Genomic DNA, 18,624 nt, shown 5'->3' on the forward strand with positions numbered 1-18,624 from the left:
AAAATGAAACTTCAGTAGGACTTGATGAAATCCCAGTCTGCGTAATTAAAGATTGTATAGACTCCATAAAGAGCCCATTAACAGACATAATTAATGAATCTTTCGAATCTGGATACTTTCCGGAGTACCTAAAACAAGCAAAAGTTATACCTATCCTTAAAAACGGAGGTGTGGAAAATGTAGAGAACTACAGGCCGATCTCTATACTGTCTATCATTTCTAAAATAATAGAAATACTAGTCAAAAAGAGACTGCTAAATTACCTGAATAAATATAATCTTCTTTCCAATGACCAATTTGGTTTTAGGCCCGGAAAAGGCACACAATCTGCTATAGCACAGTTCACTAAAGTAATTTTAGAAGCACTGGACAAAGGTGAAAATGTAAGTGGTATCTTTTTAGACTTGTCCAAGGCCTTTGATACAGTTGACCACAAAATCTTACTTCATAAATTAGAGCAAATAAGAATAAGAGGTGTGACAAAGAAGTGGTTCAAATCATACTTGGAAAACAGAGTTCAACGAGTTGAGATATCACAAGTTTCAAACAATTCCCTTATAAAACACCTGTCTGACCCAGAAAATGTGAATATAGGCGTCCCACAGGGAAGTGTATTAGGCCCAATATTGTTTCTTATATACATTAACGACTTCCCACAAAGTATCAGATATGGCGAAAAAATACTTTTTGCTGAAGACAGCAACATAGTAATAACAGGTGAAAATCCAACACAACTGTCAGAAAGAGCAAACGAGGCTCTCAATGATGTCCACAACTGGTCATTAAAAAATAAAGTAACCCTAAATGTAAAGAAAACTAACTATATTAACTTCCAATTGAACAAAAAACACAATGCCACTAGAATAAAAGTTAATAATAATGAATTAGAATGTGTAACAAGTACCAAATTCTTAGGGATGAATGTAGACAGCCAACTGAAATGGACAAATCATGTCAACATTTTGGCAAAGAAATTATCCACAGCACACTATACTCTTAGAATCCTTGCACCGGTATGCAATAATACCTGTCTTAAAATAACATATTACGGATATCTACACTCAGTCCTCAGCTATGGGATCATGTTTTGGGGAACAAGTGCCAGTAACATACAAACTGTGTTCAAAGTACAAAAAAGAGCCATAAGGATAATAACAAATAGCAACAACAGGGCCCACTGTCTAGAATTATTTAGAAAGCTAGGAATTCTAACTGTTTCTTGTGAGTATATCTTTCAGAACATAATGTTCATTAAGAAAAATCTCAACATGTACAACACAAACAGCCTAATACATGACCATGAAACAAGAGCTTGTCACCACCTCCATCTAGATAGAAAGAACAAGGCAAAGATGCAAAAAAGTTTATTTTACAATGGGATAAAACTGTACAACAAATTACCACAAGAAATTAAAGAAATAAATGAGCCCCTCACTTTCAGACAAAAGCTTAAAACCTTTTTATTAAGTAAAAGTTGTTATACTGTAAAAGAATATTTAACATAGATGTAGATTATTAGCAACATATGACATTATCACCAAAATATTATGTAATTATAAATATGTGTATGACTAGTTATAAAAACTACACAAAATATGAGAAACCTGTTTAATTGTAAATGTAAATGTGTGCTAATGTGTTGTAATCTGACAACATCCATACAATATTTATTGTTCCACGGATGAATAAATAAATAAATAAATAAAAAATAAATAGACAAAAGACTGGAACACAAGGGAAAAGAGAACTCAAGTACCTCTCATCGTTAATTCTTCAACCTTCTTTCTCACTTGTTTCTTTTTTTAGTCAGCTTATGTGGCATCTCTTTCCATGCACCCTTCACCTCTCTTCCTATCACCTCAGTACAACCATGTACCTACTATAAGCACTACAACAAGACAAAACTCAGTGCCAGTAAGCCAGTAACCTTGTGCAAGTGCACTGACAAACTGAGAAGGGCAAGAATGAGTGTGAGTGTGGGGCCCTGGTGTTGCACACTTCAGCAACCCATGCTACATACCTTCTTTTTTTTTTTACCCTCTGTAGGGATCTATCTTATCATTCCATCAGTACAGCCTGGTTCACTTACAGTTAACGTTAATTTTTACTTTTGTATACTGGTTACTGAATTCAGAAATACTTACATCAATGATCTTCATTATGTAGTTGTATGATCCCACTAAGTCAGGCCAAGCTAACTGCCTCCAGAACTCTTTTATCTGTAAAAATTAATAACAGAAGACACACAAGCCACAATTTTGTGAAATATTCATATTTATAAATTTTTAACTCTTTGAACGAAGACTTACAAAGAACCATTTCTACATATACAAGAAATGTAACTGATATTGATCCTTCGACAATGAAGGAACAACAAAAACTATTCATTAAGACTATTATAATAATGTGTCACAAGTGAATCTATTTCTTTCTTATACAAGCTGAACCTATAGAATATTACTTATTTCATCCAGATTTTTATTTTAATGTGACGCTCACTAACCTGGTAGAAACACGCAGTTGCATCCACAGCTGAGGTACTATGTTTAACAATGAAATCACCAGTGCAAACTTTATTCAGTTCAGCTGCCTTGTGGATACGATGCATTGCCTATACAACAAAAATGCATGTGAAGCTTAGTTGGCTACACAATTTATATGCAAACATTGAAGTATCAGTCATTTTGAATTTCAGTCAAATTTACCTTGAACTTTGATACATCCAACCATCTGTCAAGTGCTGGTTCAAACCACTCATAGTAACAATTTATAGACAGAGATTTTTGATCAACAGGCGAGAGATGGTCTCGAAAACTGCAAACAAATACAACACAAAATTTAATTAAAAACATTAAAATGTAGCTAGAATATGTTTATTACAACAAAAGTAATCAATTTTTGACAGTATAATGTAATTGGATAGATAAAAAACCTACTCACCAAGCAGCTGCACGAGGACACATGTATACATAAAAACTATTTAATATATGTGTGTACTCCTGCTGCTGCTTGGTAGGTAGATTTTTTATCTATCCAATTACATTAGAGTAGGTTTATTACACCACAACTGATTTTGTTATAAATGAATATCTTCAGGTGACCCAAAACTCACCAAGTCTTCAAAAGTAATTCTCACAAAGTAGCAGAAATGTGCCTATGTCGTCACTCGAAAATGTCTAACTGCCAGTTGTGATGCTAAAAGGCATGTTGTAGAACACAGTGAGCATAATGCAACAGTTCATTGACTGCCTGGCACAAACATAATCAGCAGTTCCACAGATATTCCAAGTATGAATCAATGTAATGAACAATATACATGGTGAACCAGAACTCCAAAATGACAGACTTTCCAAGGTAGTAGTACGGAACAAAATAAGAAAAAATATCTAGTAAACATAGACTATAAAACATGTATCTTAAGGGTGGTAGGTACTAGTTCATCTTTACTACTGTGAAGCACATGTCTTCTACTGAAGCTCTTTGCTTTCCATATTTTCAGAGGTGGTGGTATGGACCAAAAAAAGAAACACGGCTTTAAAATGTATACCTTAAGGTCAGTGAGTACTTGTTAATCTTTGCTTTTGTGAGACACATCTCTTCTACTGAAAGTGCTTTGCTTTCCATATTTTGAGAGATGGTAGTACAGGCCCAAATGAGAAAAAATGTCCAGTAAACATGGGCTCTAAAATGCACACCTTAGAAGCTGTGAGCACTTGTTCATCTTTGAACTGCTCACAGCTCTTAAGGTCTGCATTCTAGAGGTCTTGTTTACTGGACATTTTCTTTACATTTTTTGGTCAGAGCTGCTGACAGTAGAGTCATTGTGCATGAAGTGTACTTGCTTGTGTGAATGTATGTGTTTTCTTGACTGAAGAAGCACTAACCGAAAAGGTATAATGTATAACAGTCTTTTTTTTGTGCCTATCTGCAATTCAATGGGTCATCTTTACAGTGAGTAGCAAACTCTCATTTTCCTAATATTGTTGCACATTTTTCTTTTACTACTCCTCACCAGCTCCTCCCAAAATATGGAAAGCAAAGAGCTTGCGATAGAAGAGATGTTTTTCACAGTATCAAAGATGAGAAAGTTCTTCTGTGTCATCCTGTATATAGTCTAATATAGTCTCTAAGCCATCTTGTCATTGATTTAGTTAAATTGTTCATCTCTTCCACTTCTCAATCACCTTATGTCTTTTCTGGCTTGACAAGTTTTACAGATAATTGTGTACTCCTTATGTAATTCAGACAGCTGATATAAATGAATATCACTACATCTGTAAGTGGTCTTGCCTTTTGCAACTCTAACGAACTGTAATTTATCAGACTTAAATTAACAACCAGATGTTAGAAAACATTTATTTTTATTTTTTAAATACTGTATATGTCTCTGTCCATCTGTAGACAATAAATATTGTATGGTTGTTGTGCAAATGTAAATGTAAATTTTATCTGAACTAATTACATGGAAAATGGCAGATACAAATATATAAATAAAACAACTCACACACACACACACACACACACACACACACACACACACACACACACACACAAGATAATACAAAGTGAACCTTATATAGTAATACAAATTTATATGCATACGTGCTTCTGTTATTATAAATTCATAGGCTCTTTTCCATAGGCCTACAGTCTTGTTCTCCCCAAACAGCAAATCATTTTAAACACACTGATTCAGTGAAAGTTGGATATGTTATACATAATGAATATATCAATGGGTAAAAGAGGGTATTTTCAGTTTTTGCTCAAAATGAACATACCAGCAAAATGTTATTGGCCAACATAGTTGCTTACAGAGTAAAAATATTGTTTCAGTAGATTTTTTAAATTCTGCTTAAAATTTATTTTCATTTTCTAACATTCTGATGTAAACTCCAATCTACAAATGTGGTTCATTTGCCTTTGTGTGTTAGTTCTTTTCATTTGCTTTGTATTAGCTTTTGTGCTATTTCACATGAAGTAGTTATGAAACTCAAAATATGTCTGAAAATCTTAAAGGTTAGCCCTGATATCTGTATATACATAGAAAGAGTATTGTTAGTATGTCACAGTTAGTATGTCACAGCTGCAAAATACTAACACGAATTCTTTACAGACGAATGGAAAAACTAGTAGAAGCCAACCTCGGGGAAGATCAGTTTGGATTCCGTAGAAACACTGGAACACGTGAGGCAATACTGACCTTACGACTTATCTTGGAAGAAAGATTAAGGAAAGGCAAACCTACGTTTCTAGCATTTGTAGACTTAGAGAAAGCTTTTGACAATGTTGACTGGAATACTCTCTTTCAAATTCTAAAGGTGGCAGGGGTAAAATACAGGGAGCGAAAGGCTATTTACAATTTGTACAGAAACCAGATGGCAGTTATAAGAGTCGAGGGACATGAAAGGGAAGCAGTGGTTGGGAAGGGAGTAAGACAGGGTTGTAGCCTCTCCCCGATGTTGTTCAATCTGTATATTGAGCAAGCAGTAAAGGAAACAAAAGAAAAATTCGGAGTAGGTATTAAAATTCATGGAGAAGAAATAAAAACTTTGAGGTTCGCCGATGACATTGTAATTCTGTCAGAGACAGCAAAGGACTTGGAAGAGCAGTTGAATGGAATGGACAGTGTCTTGAAAGGAGGATATAAGGTGAACATCAACAAAAGCAAAACAAGGATAATGGAATGTAGTCTAATTAAGTCGGGTGATGCTGAGGGAATTAGATTAGGAAATGAGGCACTTAAAGTAGTAAAGGAGTTTTGCTATTTGGGGAGCAAAATAACTGATGATGGTTGAAGTAGAGAGGATATAAAATGTAGGCTGGCAATGGCGAGGAAAGCGTTTCTGAAGAAGAGAAATTTGTTAACATCCAGTATTGATTTAAGTGTCAGGAAGTCATTTCTGAAAGTATTCGTATGGAGTGTAGCCATGTATGGAAGTGAAACATGGATGATAAATAGTTTGGACAAGAAGAGAATAGAAGCTTTCGAAATGTGGTGCTACAGAAGAATGCTGAAGATTAGATGGGTAGATCACATAACTAATGAGGAAGTATTGAATAGGATTGGGGAGAAGAGAAGTTTGTGGCACAACTTGACCAGAAGAAGGGACCGGTTGGTAGGACATGTTCTGAGGCATCAAGGGATCACCAATTTAGTATTGGAGGGCAGCGTGGAGGGTAAAAATCGTAGGGGGAGACCAAGAGATGAATACACTAAGCAGATTCAGAAGGATGAAGGTTGCAGTAGGTACTGGGAGATGAAAAAGCTTGCACAGGATAGAGTAGCATGGAGAGCTGCATCAAACCAGTCTCAGGACTGAAGACCACAACAACAGTATGAATGGAATTCAAGTTACAAACCTTACTCCATGCTAAGACAATTGCGCAACAAGAGTGGCGTATTGTCAGAAGAGAGTACAATTCTGGGCTTCCTGCAGACAAAATTTTGCTGTGGAAAGGTTAACAGATGCAGATGTTGGGATGAAATGACATGATGACTGGAAATATATTGCAAAGATGAATTACACAGGACATTGCAAGTCTTGTGGGCAAAACCTCTAAACTGCACACAGATTCACAATGCAATTCTGGCAATATGTGAACCAAATGCAGTATCATGTCCAGCCACAGAGAAACAGTGTCAACAAATTAACTAAGGCCACAGAGACATGGGCTATGCTGACCGGGAAGGAAGGCCATCAGTATTGACTGCAGACATCAATATCTAGGCAGTTGAGGAACTGATCCACAGTAACTACAGACTTTCTGATATTGAGGAAACACGCACAACTGTGCTCTAATGTCTCCATGACCAAGAAGTGGATTTCTATCATTGAAAAACTGAACATTTGACAGTGTATTCTGATCATTGTTTACAGAGGCCTGGTGATGATGTTGGAAAGTAATGTCATATATCTGTGTCATTCTGAAGTGTAGTGCAGCATTCAATAAAAGTTATCAGGCATGCCATAATAATATTTAACTTACTTTTTGAAGTCCCCTCACATTTTAAGCTTTCTGAATAGGTGTTCTTAGTGTGTCTGTGGAGGACTGTGTATTATTATTTATATAGCCCCCTTCTGTAAAGAGAAAATTTAATTTAGTGTGCAACTGGTGACACCGCAAAATGTTATTCCATACGTTGCAAGAGAGTGGAAATAGCTGAAGTATGCCATCCTGGCACCTTTTGACAACAAATGTTTGATATAATTCTTAGAGAAAAACAGGCTGTATGGAGTTTCTGTGCAATTTTATAGATGGTCATTAAGATTTAAGTTTTCATCAACATGAATTCCCAGAAATTTTGTAGATGTTACTCTGCACTCCACATTCTGTAACAATATTTTGCACAAATGTTTGCTTCTTTGAGTATTATGTGTATTAAGTTTCTTTGGATTATGTTATATACTGGAGGGGGAGAGCATTTCTCAACCTTGCAGTGAATTTTTTTTCTCAGAATGAATTTATGTTTTGAGGTAGTTCACTTTTAGCTCAGTGCACTTTGTACAACTTCTTCCAGCGAATAAATTTCATCGTCAAAGTACAATTCTGTTAGGTCTTCCAGATCCTAAATGGTTCAAATAGCTCTGAGCACTATGGGACTTAACATCTGAGGTCATCAGTCCCCTAGAACTTAGAATTACTTAAACCTAACTAACCTAAGGATGTCACACACATCCACGCCCGAGGCAGGATTCGAACCTGTGACCATAGCGGTCACGCGGTTCCAGACTGAAGTGCCTAGGACCACTCGGCCACTCCGGCTGGCTCTTCCAGATCCTAATCTACCACTTCCATTATCTCTTCATTCAACATAAAAATATTTCAACCATAAATTCCTTTAGCTGTGGTAATAAGCAGAAGTCAGATGATCTAAAATCATGTGAACAGTGTTTATGTTCCAACAGTTCACACTCCACAACCCTCATTTTCTCACAACCAAAACAACTTTGTGTGTAACGATAAAAGACAGTTTTTCTTTCCTTTTTGATTTCAGACTTACTCTGGTGTATTTGTTCAATACAAATTGATTCAGAGCACTGAATAGCATTGATGTTATTGTTTCACATTTTACAAAGGCAGTCAATATAAAGAAACCCTTTTCCATCCTAGGAGATACTGGCCATAGCCTTTGCATCAGATGAAATTGTTTTGCCTTTTCTGCAACAATACCACTAGCAGCCACCCACTGTTTGACTACTGTTGCATGCCTGACATGATGTGATGGACCTATGTGACATCTACAGTAACAAATTGCACATAAGATCAAATAAATTCTTTTAAAATAATCCAAAAAATTAACCAGAAAATTAATTTTGAATTTGATTTTGGTCAGAATTCAACAAATGATATATCCATCTTGCAGAAATCATAGTTAATTCTTCAGGAATAACTTACAATTCATTTTACTCATCAAGCAGCCTTAGGAGGAAACACAAAGTTATGGAAATGTGTAAGGTTTTGGATCCAGTGGCTCTTTCTTCTGGCGGAATGGTTGAAGAGAAAGGAAGAGGGATGAAGGGCAAGGACTGGCAGGGTTTAGAAAATGGGGACAGTTGCAGAAAAGTCATTGAAAACACTTGGTCAGGAAAGACATACCAAACAGGATAAGGAAAGAATGATTGTTTGGAACTGCAACAGACAAGCTTCCTAGCAATCAGTCTTTCCTTCTCATCCTGTTTGGTAAGTCTCCCCTGACCTTGGAACCTGAGCAACTTTTCTGTAACTCTCCCTATTTCCTAAACCTTGCCAGTACTTTTCCTTCACCCTCTACCTTTCTCTTCAATCCTTCTGCTGTAAGAAAGAGGCATTAACTCTGAAAGATCACACACTTCCACAACTTTCATATCTGTTTCCTCTTGCTGCCGCTTGGTGACTGGGATGCAGAGTACTGATAAATGCACTACAGGGAAGGTCAGGTAAGTTAAACACGTCGAGGAAGTGCAGTTGGTTTAAAGGACACAGTACTGGCAGGTAGGTCAGTATCAACAGAAGGGCATGTATAACTGCAACCTGCTGCTTATTGAAACAGTGCTTTATCTCCAACAGTACATTGTCAATTAGGGTTTGACGTTCTAAGTTCTCTCAGAGTTTGCCAATGTAAAACTTGTTGTGTTCGTTAGCCAGACAACTATTAAATTCAGTTTAAGCATTAATCAGACTGTGAGAGGATATTAGAAATGCTTCAAGAGCAAACAAGTTGACCAATCTAAAAAGATGCAGAGCTTCGCACTGAGCTGATTCCAATGTGAGTACCCCATGCAAATCACTGTTTTGTGCTGTTTATATTCGTACGTATTTATGAGGGGTGATCAAAAAGTTTCTGTTTGGAGGCTGTACAGTCCAGAAATGCTATGCTAATCAGGTAAATTTGCTGTGAGAATTGAGGCAATCACCCCACCAGTGCCCTAGGTTGAAGATACGCCTTTGGTAAATCACCGTGTCCTGTTGCATGAGCAATTCCATTCTCATCTGACAGGAATCATAGACCAATTCTATGCCTGCTGAAGGCATGCTAACTGCATGGGGAGAGAAGAGGACTATAGCATGGTGCTCAAGTGTCTCTGATTTGAGTTGGCATAACTTCCGCATTACAACATTAGCAATTTGGGGACATGCATTATCATTAATGAGCAGCACCCCTTGTAAAATTTTTCACAGATGACTCCACAACAGTGATTTTATACAGACATGCCACTCCACACAAATTCTTCATTCTATGATAGATGTCCGCTGGTGTTTGCCCTTCAGCAGCCAAGAAAAGTATAACAGCACATTGGCCCAATTGGGACTCATATGGTTATAATGTCATCATAGTTTATATCTCCACATTTATTGAATGCATGTTGGAGTAGACATGAATGCCACACTAATCCCTTGTGTACATGTTGGTGATTGTACACTCACATCAGAGTGATGCTACATTGCATATACACTGCAGCAATGCCCTCAAATTGAAACTCTTCTTGATCACCCTTTATATTTGTAAAAAAACCATTGTATTCATCCATTCCATAGTTCCTTATGTTTAGATAGCAACCAACTGTAGCAGTGCACCTTGAAAATCAGACTAAAAAATAGCACTCAAAATTGCCAGGTCAAATAAATCTTCCAGTGATGGCGAGTATGAGTTATTGAGGTAGTGGAATCCGATACAACATTGAATGTATAGAACTTTCTTGAAATTAGTCTTTCATGACAAGAAATCCCTTCCTACATAGCTGCCATGGTAGCAGATATCAGCAGGTAGTTAACTGACAATGCCAGCATGTTTATTTCATTCTTGATTCTTTTGGATAAGTCAATCGAGTTTCCTGATACAGTGTAATATGCAGCCACACTGCATGCAATCCATTTAATGTTCCTTCTGTGATTGCAACTGTCATCTAATGTGGCACATTCACAGTTTCCCCGTCTTTCTACTCAGCCAATGTGATTAGGTAATGAGGAAGGTGTGAAGTCAGACAAGAGAGCTCCACATGCATGTGAGAGCTACACATGCATGCAGAGTTTTTGGCCATCCCTGGTATACACCACATTGATGGTGTCTGTGTATACCCTCACCAGATACAGTGCAAGCTGTCTGCACAGACATCAAAACAGAAAATGCTAGAAGAGAAAACAAATAACAGAAGTTGAATTAACACTCTTCCACACAAGCTAATGTATGCAACATGTCTGAGGTGCTCCATGGAAAGAAGGTAACTTTGAACATTCCTCCACCTGATGCACCAGACACTGCAGATACAACCAGGTTGCACCAAGTCCATTTCCTGAAGCGAGTACCTGACTGGGCATGATCAGCTGGTCACAATATTAGGTTATATAATTCTTTGAAAAATAGACTACTTTTATTCTAGCACTGAGGTAGAAGTCAGTCCATAGTGCAACCAGGAATAAATGTGCTTCCACCATCCATCAAGGATACCATGAAGCCCACCACCTCTGAACTGAGTTTTGCTACCGCTTCAGGGTGATGTAGCTGCTCAACCCACTCCAAGATAGAATATCAAAATGACACCGATTATTGGTGGCCACTATGTGCGGTGTTTTCATCCTATTAGGTAACATCCCAACATGGCAACACCAACACTATCTCCAACACAACACTGAAACACTAACATTCCCAAAGTACTTGTTGATGGCAAACAAACACAGAAAATTGCTGGCCACCAGCCATTCTTTTACTCTTTGTAACAGCAAACTTGAATATTTCCAGCTCTATCTGCTTATTGTAAAGGGGAAGAATATAGTGTTGCAGCTGGAACTTGAACATTTAAAAGAATCCCTCCAGATCTGATGCAAATGTCTATATTCCTAGGTGTCTCCAATAGGGAGAGGCAGTACAGACACTTCATTAACAGGACAGAAACAGGAGCATGTATGTTTAGGACATGGCAGACACATTTGCTGTTTTCTCCCTTTCACTATGCTATCACTTACTTTACTTCAAAGTTTGGTGAATATCTACTTTATTTATCTACCATGCAAGCCAAGGCTACTTAGTCATGGAATGATTCAGTACATACCGGTACCTAACAGAACAGTTGGCTAGAAACTTTATAACCAATAAAATTGCAGACTTATTAAAACATAAAAAAAACTGCAAGAGAGAATGCAAATAAATAAAATACGTAAAATATGGGAAAGGCAACCTCTCACCTGTAGTGGATTGATGCTAGGAGCACAATAACGTGTAACAGAAAACAGCATTCACACAATGCTGTTTCATATTTTGTGTTACTGTGCTCCATGCATCTATCTGTTACATCTGAGTGGTAGCTTTTACATTATTTCATGTATTGACCCATCCAGGAATTTCCATTATTGTAATAAATAACATATTACAGATGAAAGTTCCCAACTACTTTGAGGAACTCCTATATAGAACAACAATGTGCCACAAGGCAACCTTTCAACTTCAGGTTTATCATTAAGTTTCTTTAGTTCTCCTGAAAGCCTATTGAAAAATGAATCCTACCAAACAGTCTGCACCTTTCTGTACAATGCTAAACAAAGTGTTATCCAAGTGCATACTTTTTTCTATTTAGTGTTCACTGAATGAATGTTGCAGTTTCTTCTGAATCAGTAAATTTTGTCACAAACAAATCCCATGATGGAATGTATGTACAGGCATAGCAGAGTTAGAATTCTGTGACACCTGAGCAATGGCCTATTAAAGTTCATGAGCTGACACCATAGATCAGTCTGACTGCTCTTTTCTGGGCTAAAAATATTCTTGGTGGGTGCACACAATTACCTGAAAAATAAAACAACATACAAGATAGTAGAGTGAAAGCAAGCAAAGTAAGGTCCACACGGCTTTCTGGGCGGGAAGGAGCACTGGTCCCCAGCACGAATCTGCCTGACGGATCTGTGTCGAGGTCTGGTGAGCCGGCCAGTCTGTGGATGGTTTTTAGGCAGTTTTCCATCTGCCTCAGCAAAAGTGGGCTGGTTCCCCTTATTCCGCCTCCACTACACTGTCAGCGATTGCTGTGCAAACAAGTTCTCCACATAAGCACACACCACCATTACTCTGGGGGCCGAACCTCACAATAACCCTGTGTTCGGTCTGGGGCGGCGGAGGGGTGAAGTGGACTGTGGTAGTCATTGTGGAGTTGTGGACCACTGCAGCTGCGGCAGGGACGGAGCCTCTCCACCATTTCTAGGTCCCCGGTTAACATAACATAACATAAGCAAAGTAAACGAGACTTCTCTTTAAGGGATATACTGTTCCATTGTAAGACTGATACTTCCCTATTTATATTGGGCCTTAAAATTGATGTTAATAAATGGCTCACTGAGCATGACACAACAATTCTGTCATTATGTTCATCACCTCTTCTTTAAAAAAGTGGTTACGTTTCCATAATTTTTGAAATCTTACCATTTGTTCTTGTTTCAATAACAATAGAGAAGAAAGAAGAGAAAGATGTAGGAGCAGAAAGAGGTGGGAAGGAAGGCCAAGTAAAGTGCTGCTGCAGGAGGGTGCAGGGAAGGATGGAGAGAGGGTAGGGTAGGTGGGAGCTTAGATGGAGAGCAGGGGAGAGGGGGTGTATCGGAAAAAGAGAAGTAAAAAGACTGGTTGTGCTGGTGGAACAGAGGGTTGTGTAGTGTTGGAATGGAAGAGGGCAGGGCTTAGATAGGTCAGGACAATGGCTAATGAAGGTTGAGGGCAGGAGGGCAACAGGAACATAGAATATATTTGCAGGGTGAGTTCCCACCTGCACAATTCAGAAAAGTTGGTGTTGGTGGGAACAATACAGATGGCACAGATTGTGAAGCAGTCATTGACAGAAAAACATTGTGTTGGGTGGCGTGCTCAACAACAGGGTGGTCCAGTTGTCTTTTTGTCACAGTTTATCAGTGACCATTCTTGCAGACAGATGGCTTGTTGGTTGTCACGCCCACATAGAATGCAGTACAGTGGTTGCAGCTTAGCTTGTGTATCATATGACTGGCTTCACAGGTAGTCCTGCCTTCGATGGGATAGGTGATGTTTGTGACCGGACTGGAGTAGGTGGTGGTGGGAGGATGTATGGAACAGGTCTTGCATCTAGGTCTCTTACAGGGATATGAGCCACGAGACAAGGGTTTGGGAGCAGGGGCTGTTTAGGGCTGGACAACAATATTGTATAGGTTCAGTGGGTGGTGGAATGCCTCTGGGGAGGGGGACAGGAGGAGGGGGAGGAGACGATATTGAGTGGGAATTTCAGGGCACAATGAGAGGTAGTCAAAACAGTGGCAGAGAATGTAATTCAGTTGCTCCAGTCCTGGGTGGTACTGAGTCATGAGGGAAATGCTTCTCTGCAGCCGGGCGGTCAAACTTTGGGAGGTGTTGTGTGACTGGAGAGGTAAGGCACAGGAGATCTGTTTTTGTATAAGGTTGGATGGTAATTACATTCTGTAAAGGCCTCACTGAGACACTCGGTGTATTTTGAGAGGGACCACTCATCCATCAATGCTGATGCTACCTGTGAAACCACTCGTGATCTACAAGCTAAGCTGCAACCATTGTGCTGCATTCTATATGGACATGGCAACCAACAAGCTACCTATCCGCATGAATGGCCACCAACGAAATGTGGCCAAAGGTCAACTTGACCATCCTGTTGCTGAGCATGCCACCCAACATGACATTCTTCATTTCAATGACTGCTTTAGGGCCTGTGACATCTGGATCCTTCCCACGAACAACAAATTTTCTGAACTGCACAGGTGGGAACTCTTCCTGCAACACTTCCTACATTCCCGTAACCATCCTGGCCTCAACCTTTGTTAGTCATTGTCTTGGCCTTCTAGCCCCTTCCCTCTTCCCATTTCAGCACTGCACAGCCCTTTATTCCACCCAACACACCCAGCCTTTTTCTTCTCTCCTTTTCTGTTACCCTCTGCCCTCTCCCCTGCCCTCTGTCTAACCTCCCGACTGCACCCAGCTGCACTACTTTCTCTCCATCTTGACCCTGCATGCTCCTGCAGCAGCACTTCACTGTCCCCCACCCTTACCCTGATATCCCTCTATCTCCCCACCCCAGCCTCTTCTTTACCCCCACCCACTTGCCTCTTCTGTCATATACTGCTGTTCATAGTCTGGTTTCGGCTGCTAGAGACTGTGGTCATGAGCTGTGTGTGTGTGTGTGTGTGTGTGTGTGTGTGTGTGTGTGTGTGTGTGTGTGTGTGTGTGTGTGTGTGTGTGTGAGAGAGAGAGAGAGAGAGAGAGAGTGTGTGTGTGTGTGTGTGTGTGTGTGTGTGTGTGTGTGTGTGTGTATGTGTGCATGCATGCGCATGAGTGTATTCTGTTGTCTACTTCTGACAAAGGCCTTGTTGGCCAAAAGCTTACTGTGGAGAGTCTTTTTGTTGTGCCTATCTGCATCTCAGCATCTCCACTATATGGTGAGTAGCAACTATCCTTTTCGTAATATTGTCACATTCCATCCTGAGTTTTCCATTGTTTGATTTTATCTGTTTTTTTTTTTTCATTTTTTCCCATCATAAACTCTTTTTCCATACCAGAACATACTGTACATTTCTGGAAAGCATTTTTAAACATGTATTTGCCTCTTTACCGACTGTATTGATTCAAGGCCTATGAAGTTGGGTTGGAAAATTTTCAGTTTGAACATGAAAGAGCAAGGTGTACTTCACACTGTAATACTAACAACAGTGATATACATATGAAGAGTGATATCAGTCAAGAGACTGTTGTATCCGGCCACTCACCTGGTTACTACCACTGTGAAACACATGTGGGGCTGGCAGGTTATCCAACATCTATGCATCCCCTGCCCAAGCCAGACACACATGACAATCCCACTGTGTGCTTACAAATAGTGGCAGGTGACAACAGCAACATATGTCACTCTGTGTAGAAGACAGACAACATAAGCAACACTTCACTCTGTGTACATGCCAGACTCAAGGCGAATACACAAGAGGGGCCAGCATCACCCACCAGCAGTGTGTGCAGCCGATTGCAGTGCTGTGAATACGGCACTACTTTTGTCCATACACCACATCATATGCACCTACAGGTCACATAACACCTCACAGAAATCCTTCCACTGGGTTATGTAAGGCACTGCATGACCACTAAATGACAGCACTCGCTCACCCTTTGGGCCCAATCCTGGCTGTTCCCTGCAGCTCATGCATCGGTAATATTTTTCAGAAGCAGTCATCACCACTTCCCAGATCTCTGATCAGAGTTTTGACCCAGCGAAGCCCAGGACTCCAACCAAGACACTGCCTAGCGTGCATGTGACCTAGCTGGACACCAACCATTGGCAATGTTATTTCTAAATGAAAAACTCAAGTGTGGAAATATCAAGTTGATTGGCTGACATTGGGCTTCACCAGTTTCATTTTGAATAAAGAGGAATGACAGCAATAGACATTGATAGTATGAAGCTTATAGACCTAAAGAGACACCTGCAAACAAAACATCCAGTCTATGTAAGAAAATCCATTGAATTTTCTAAGTGACATGGGCAACAACTAAAAACAAATGTCAGATTCCTCAAAAAACAAGTATCAGTTCCAAAGAAAGCCCTAAGAGCATCCCTAAAGGTATTCTACTTAACTTCAAAATCCAAAGGGACCAAACATTATCAGTGAGAAATTAATTCTTCCCAGTGCCATCAAAATGTATGAAATCATGCATCGAGAAAGATTTAGTGAGAATCTGAACTGAATACCAGCCTCAGAGGAAAAATTAATTACTACCGTATCCTTGTGACATCCCAAACTTCATGTTGCAACTTGGTGACAGTGTGGCAGTCATACCACAGAATGATGTGGACAGTGGCATGCTAGTATTAGTGCATGAGTGCAAATTTTACCATTACGCCAACCTTGAGCAACAATGCAGTGCCCATGAAAAGTGAAAACCAGTGTGGGCCAGACCTTCATGGCTCATGAACATTTACATTGATTGCAGATCCTGTCAGCTGTGGACTACATGAGTCAAGTAGAATGTGAGCTCCACAGTGATATGTTTGTGATTTGATCAGGTGCTGATTGTTCACTTCATCCTGTGATGTCCATGGATTAAATGGCACCCTGTGAAATGTGAGGCAATTTGTGCATTTGACAGGCACACACCCTTTGTCTCTTCCAGGCATGAGAAGTGTGCATTCTCTGGGATCAATGGTCGAGCTATTAACTATCATCAGACAACCGCGGCATGGAACATTTCAGACAGTACCTTCACAAGTTTTCTGGTGTACCAATCATTGTCAATAAATGTATTATTAGCTAATCACATATTTGATCAATTACTGTCAATTCTGGGTTCACTTCTGCCCACTTAGTGTGTGGGTGCAGCAGTAAAATCTGGGTCACAGCATGATGGATTTGAAAGCGGTAAAAACCACCCATTTCCCACTTCACTGGTGACCAGTGTGATCTGTAGGCAAAACACATGCTGATGGACTTGATGATCAGAATCAATGTGGAATCTTGAATGGACTCCCAGACAAAAGTTTCTGTGCTTGCCTGTAATGGTGCAAACATGTGGTTTGAAAGTTGAATATTTATTCTTTTCATGTTCATGTTTTATTCATGTGTGTCACGTTACCCTTAGTGTGTGTTTTCCCCAGCATATGAGAACTTAGCTATTCCACCATGACAACTATGGAGGAATTCCAAAAGGCTAGAGAAGAGCTGTCGACGTGTAATCGGCTCTTGGAGAGAGAGCTACAGACATGGCCCACACATACAGACCCAGCTCACTTGGAGCCAGCTCATGAAAATTAGTGCCCAATCCCAGTTCCTTCCACAAGATTTGGCACAATGTTTTGACAGGCACACATCAACCATTTCTCCAAGAGAAATTCTGGTGCACTGCATTTGACTGTGTCTAGGGGCTATCAAACCCCACTGTAAGTCCACTGTGATGATTGTGGCTGAACATTTTGTCTGGCCAGGACTCAAGAAAGATTATTGGCAATGGGCACACACCTGCACTATGTGTTAGTGTCCCAGAGCTGAGACATACCTATGCACCCATCATTGCCTTCCTGATGTGATATACCACTTCGCATACGCCCACGTGAACATTGTGGGCTCTCTTCGACTGTTCCAAGGCAATCAGTACCTACTGACAATGGTGAACTATTTCACACGCTGGCTAGAGGCAATGCCAATAGCGCCGAGACTGTCACCACTGCCTTCCTCGACATGTGGGTGGTATATTTCAGCTGCCCCAGTCACCCAACAACAGATCTTGGTTTCCAGTTTGACAGCATGCTGTTTCTGCAGGTCACCCAAAAATGTGGTGTGTGGCTACATCGAATGACTACCTACCACAAAGCAGCTAACAATATGGTTGAGCAGCTCCACTGGAGGCTGAAAGTGTCCCTGACATGTTACAACATCACTTGGATGGAGGCACTTGTGCTTATACTCCTTGCTCTGCAAGTAACACCGAAGTATGAGATGGGTGTTTCATCTGTGGACATCATCTACAGTCAATCTCTTTCCATTTCTGGTAAATTCATGGAGGTGGTTCCACTGTCACATGATGCCTTGGCCCCACCACAGGCAGAACGTCCGTGCAGTCACATGGACAGGCTCAGACGGTATGCAGTGACGTATCACAGCACCCCCGCAGAGTATTTGATCACACAAATTTACAGTGCAGCAGGTATTTTATGTTGCACGTAGACATGGTACAGCCACAACTTGGGCCACCCTACTTAGGACCATACTGTGTGATCATCTATCTTGAGAAGGCTCTGCAGTCTGACTGCAGCAGCAAGTCGACTAAAGTCACGGTCAGTCAAGTCAAGCAACCTTACATCTTGACTGCTCTGGATGCCGTTTCACTTCTTTGACCTAGCAGATGACCTGTCAATGGATGACGCTCTCCATGCAACTGGACAGGCCGAGTCTGCTCCTGTATTTGCCGATGATGCATGGATGCTGCCAGCTGTCGCCACACAGCCAAGTGTGCCTCAACCTACCACCACCCAACCCAGGCAGCTACCTGGACAATGCCTCACACAGGCTCGCAACCACCCTCACCCCATTAGCCAGTGGACTAAGTCAAGTGAGCTGAAGGCTGCGTCCATTTCGAACGCCCATGCACATCATAATGACATCACACTGCACAATGCAGCCAGCATG

General features: G+C 40.3%; 1 protein-coding gene across 1 annotated transcript in view; it reads right to left on the reverse strand.

The window, feature by feature from the left end:
* Positions 1-18,624, reverse strand: part of LOC126475073 (BAI1-associated protein 3) — a 715,757-nt gene that overhangs the window by 151,781 nt on the left and 545,352 nt on the right. The window contains exons 16-18 of the mRNA XM_050102632.1: positions 2,706-2,814; positions 2,504-2,611; positions 2,145-2,219 (exon numbers count right to left, since the gene is read on the reverse strand). Coding sequence (XP_049958589.1) covers positions 2,145-2,219; positions 2,504-2,611; positions 2,706-2,814 — 292 coding nt within the window. The remainder of the gene's footprint in view (positions 1-2,144; positions 2,220-2,503; positions 2,612-2,705; positions 2,815-18,624) is intronic.

The sequence above is a fragment of the Schistocerca serialis genome, chromosome 4, assembly GCF_023864345.2.
Source record: "Schistocerca serialis cubense isolate TAMUIC-IGC-003099 chromosome 4, iqSchSeri2.2, whole genome shotgun sequence".
Taxonomy (NCBI): domain Eukaryota; kingdom Metazoa; phylum Arthropoda; class Insecta; order Orthoptera; family Acrididae; genus Schistocerca; species Schistocerca serialis.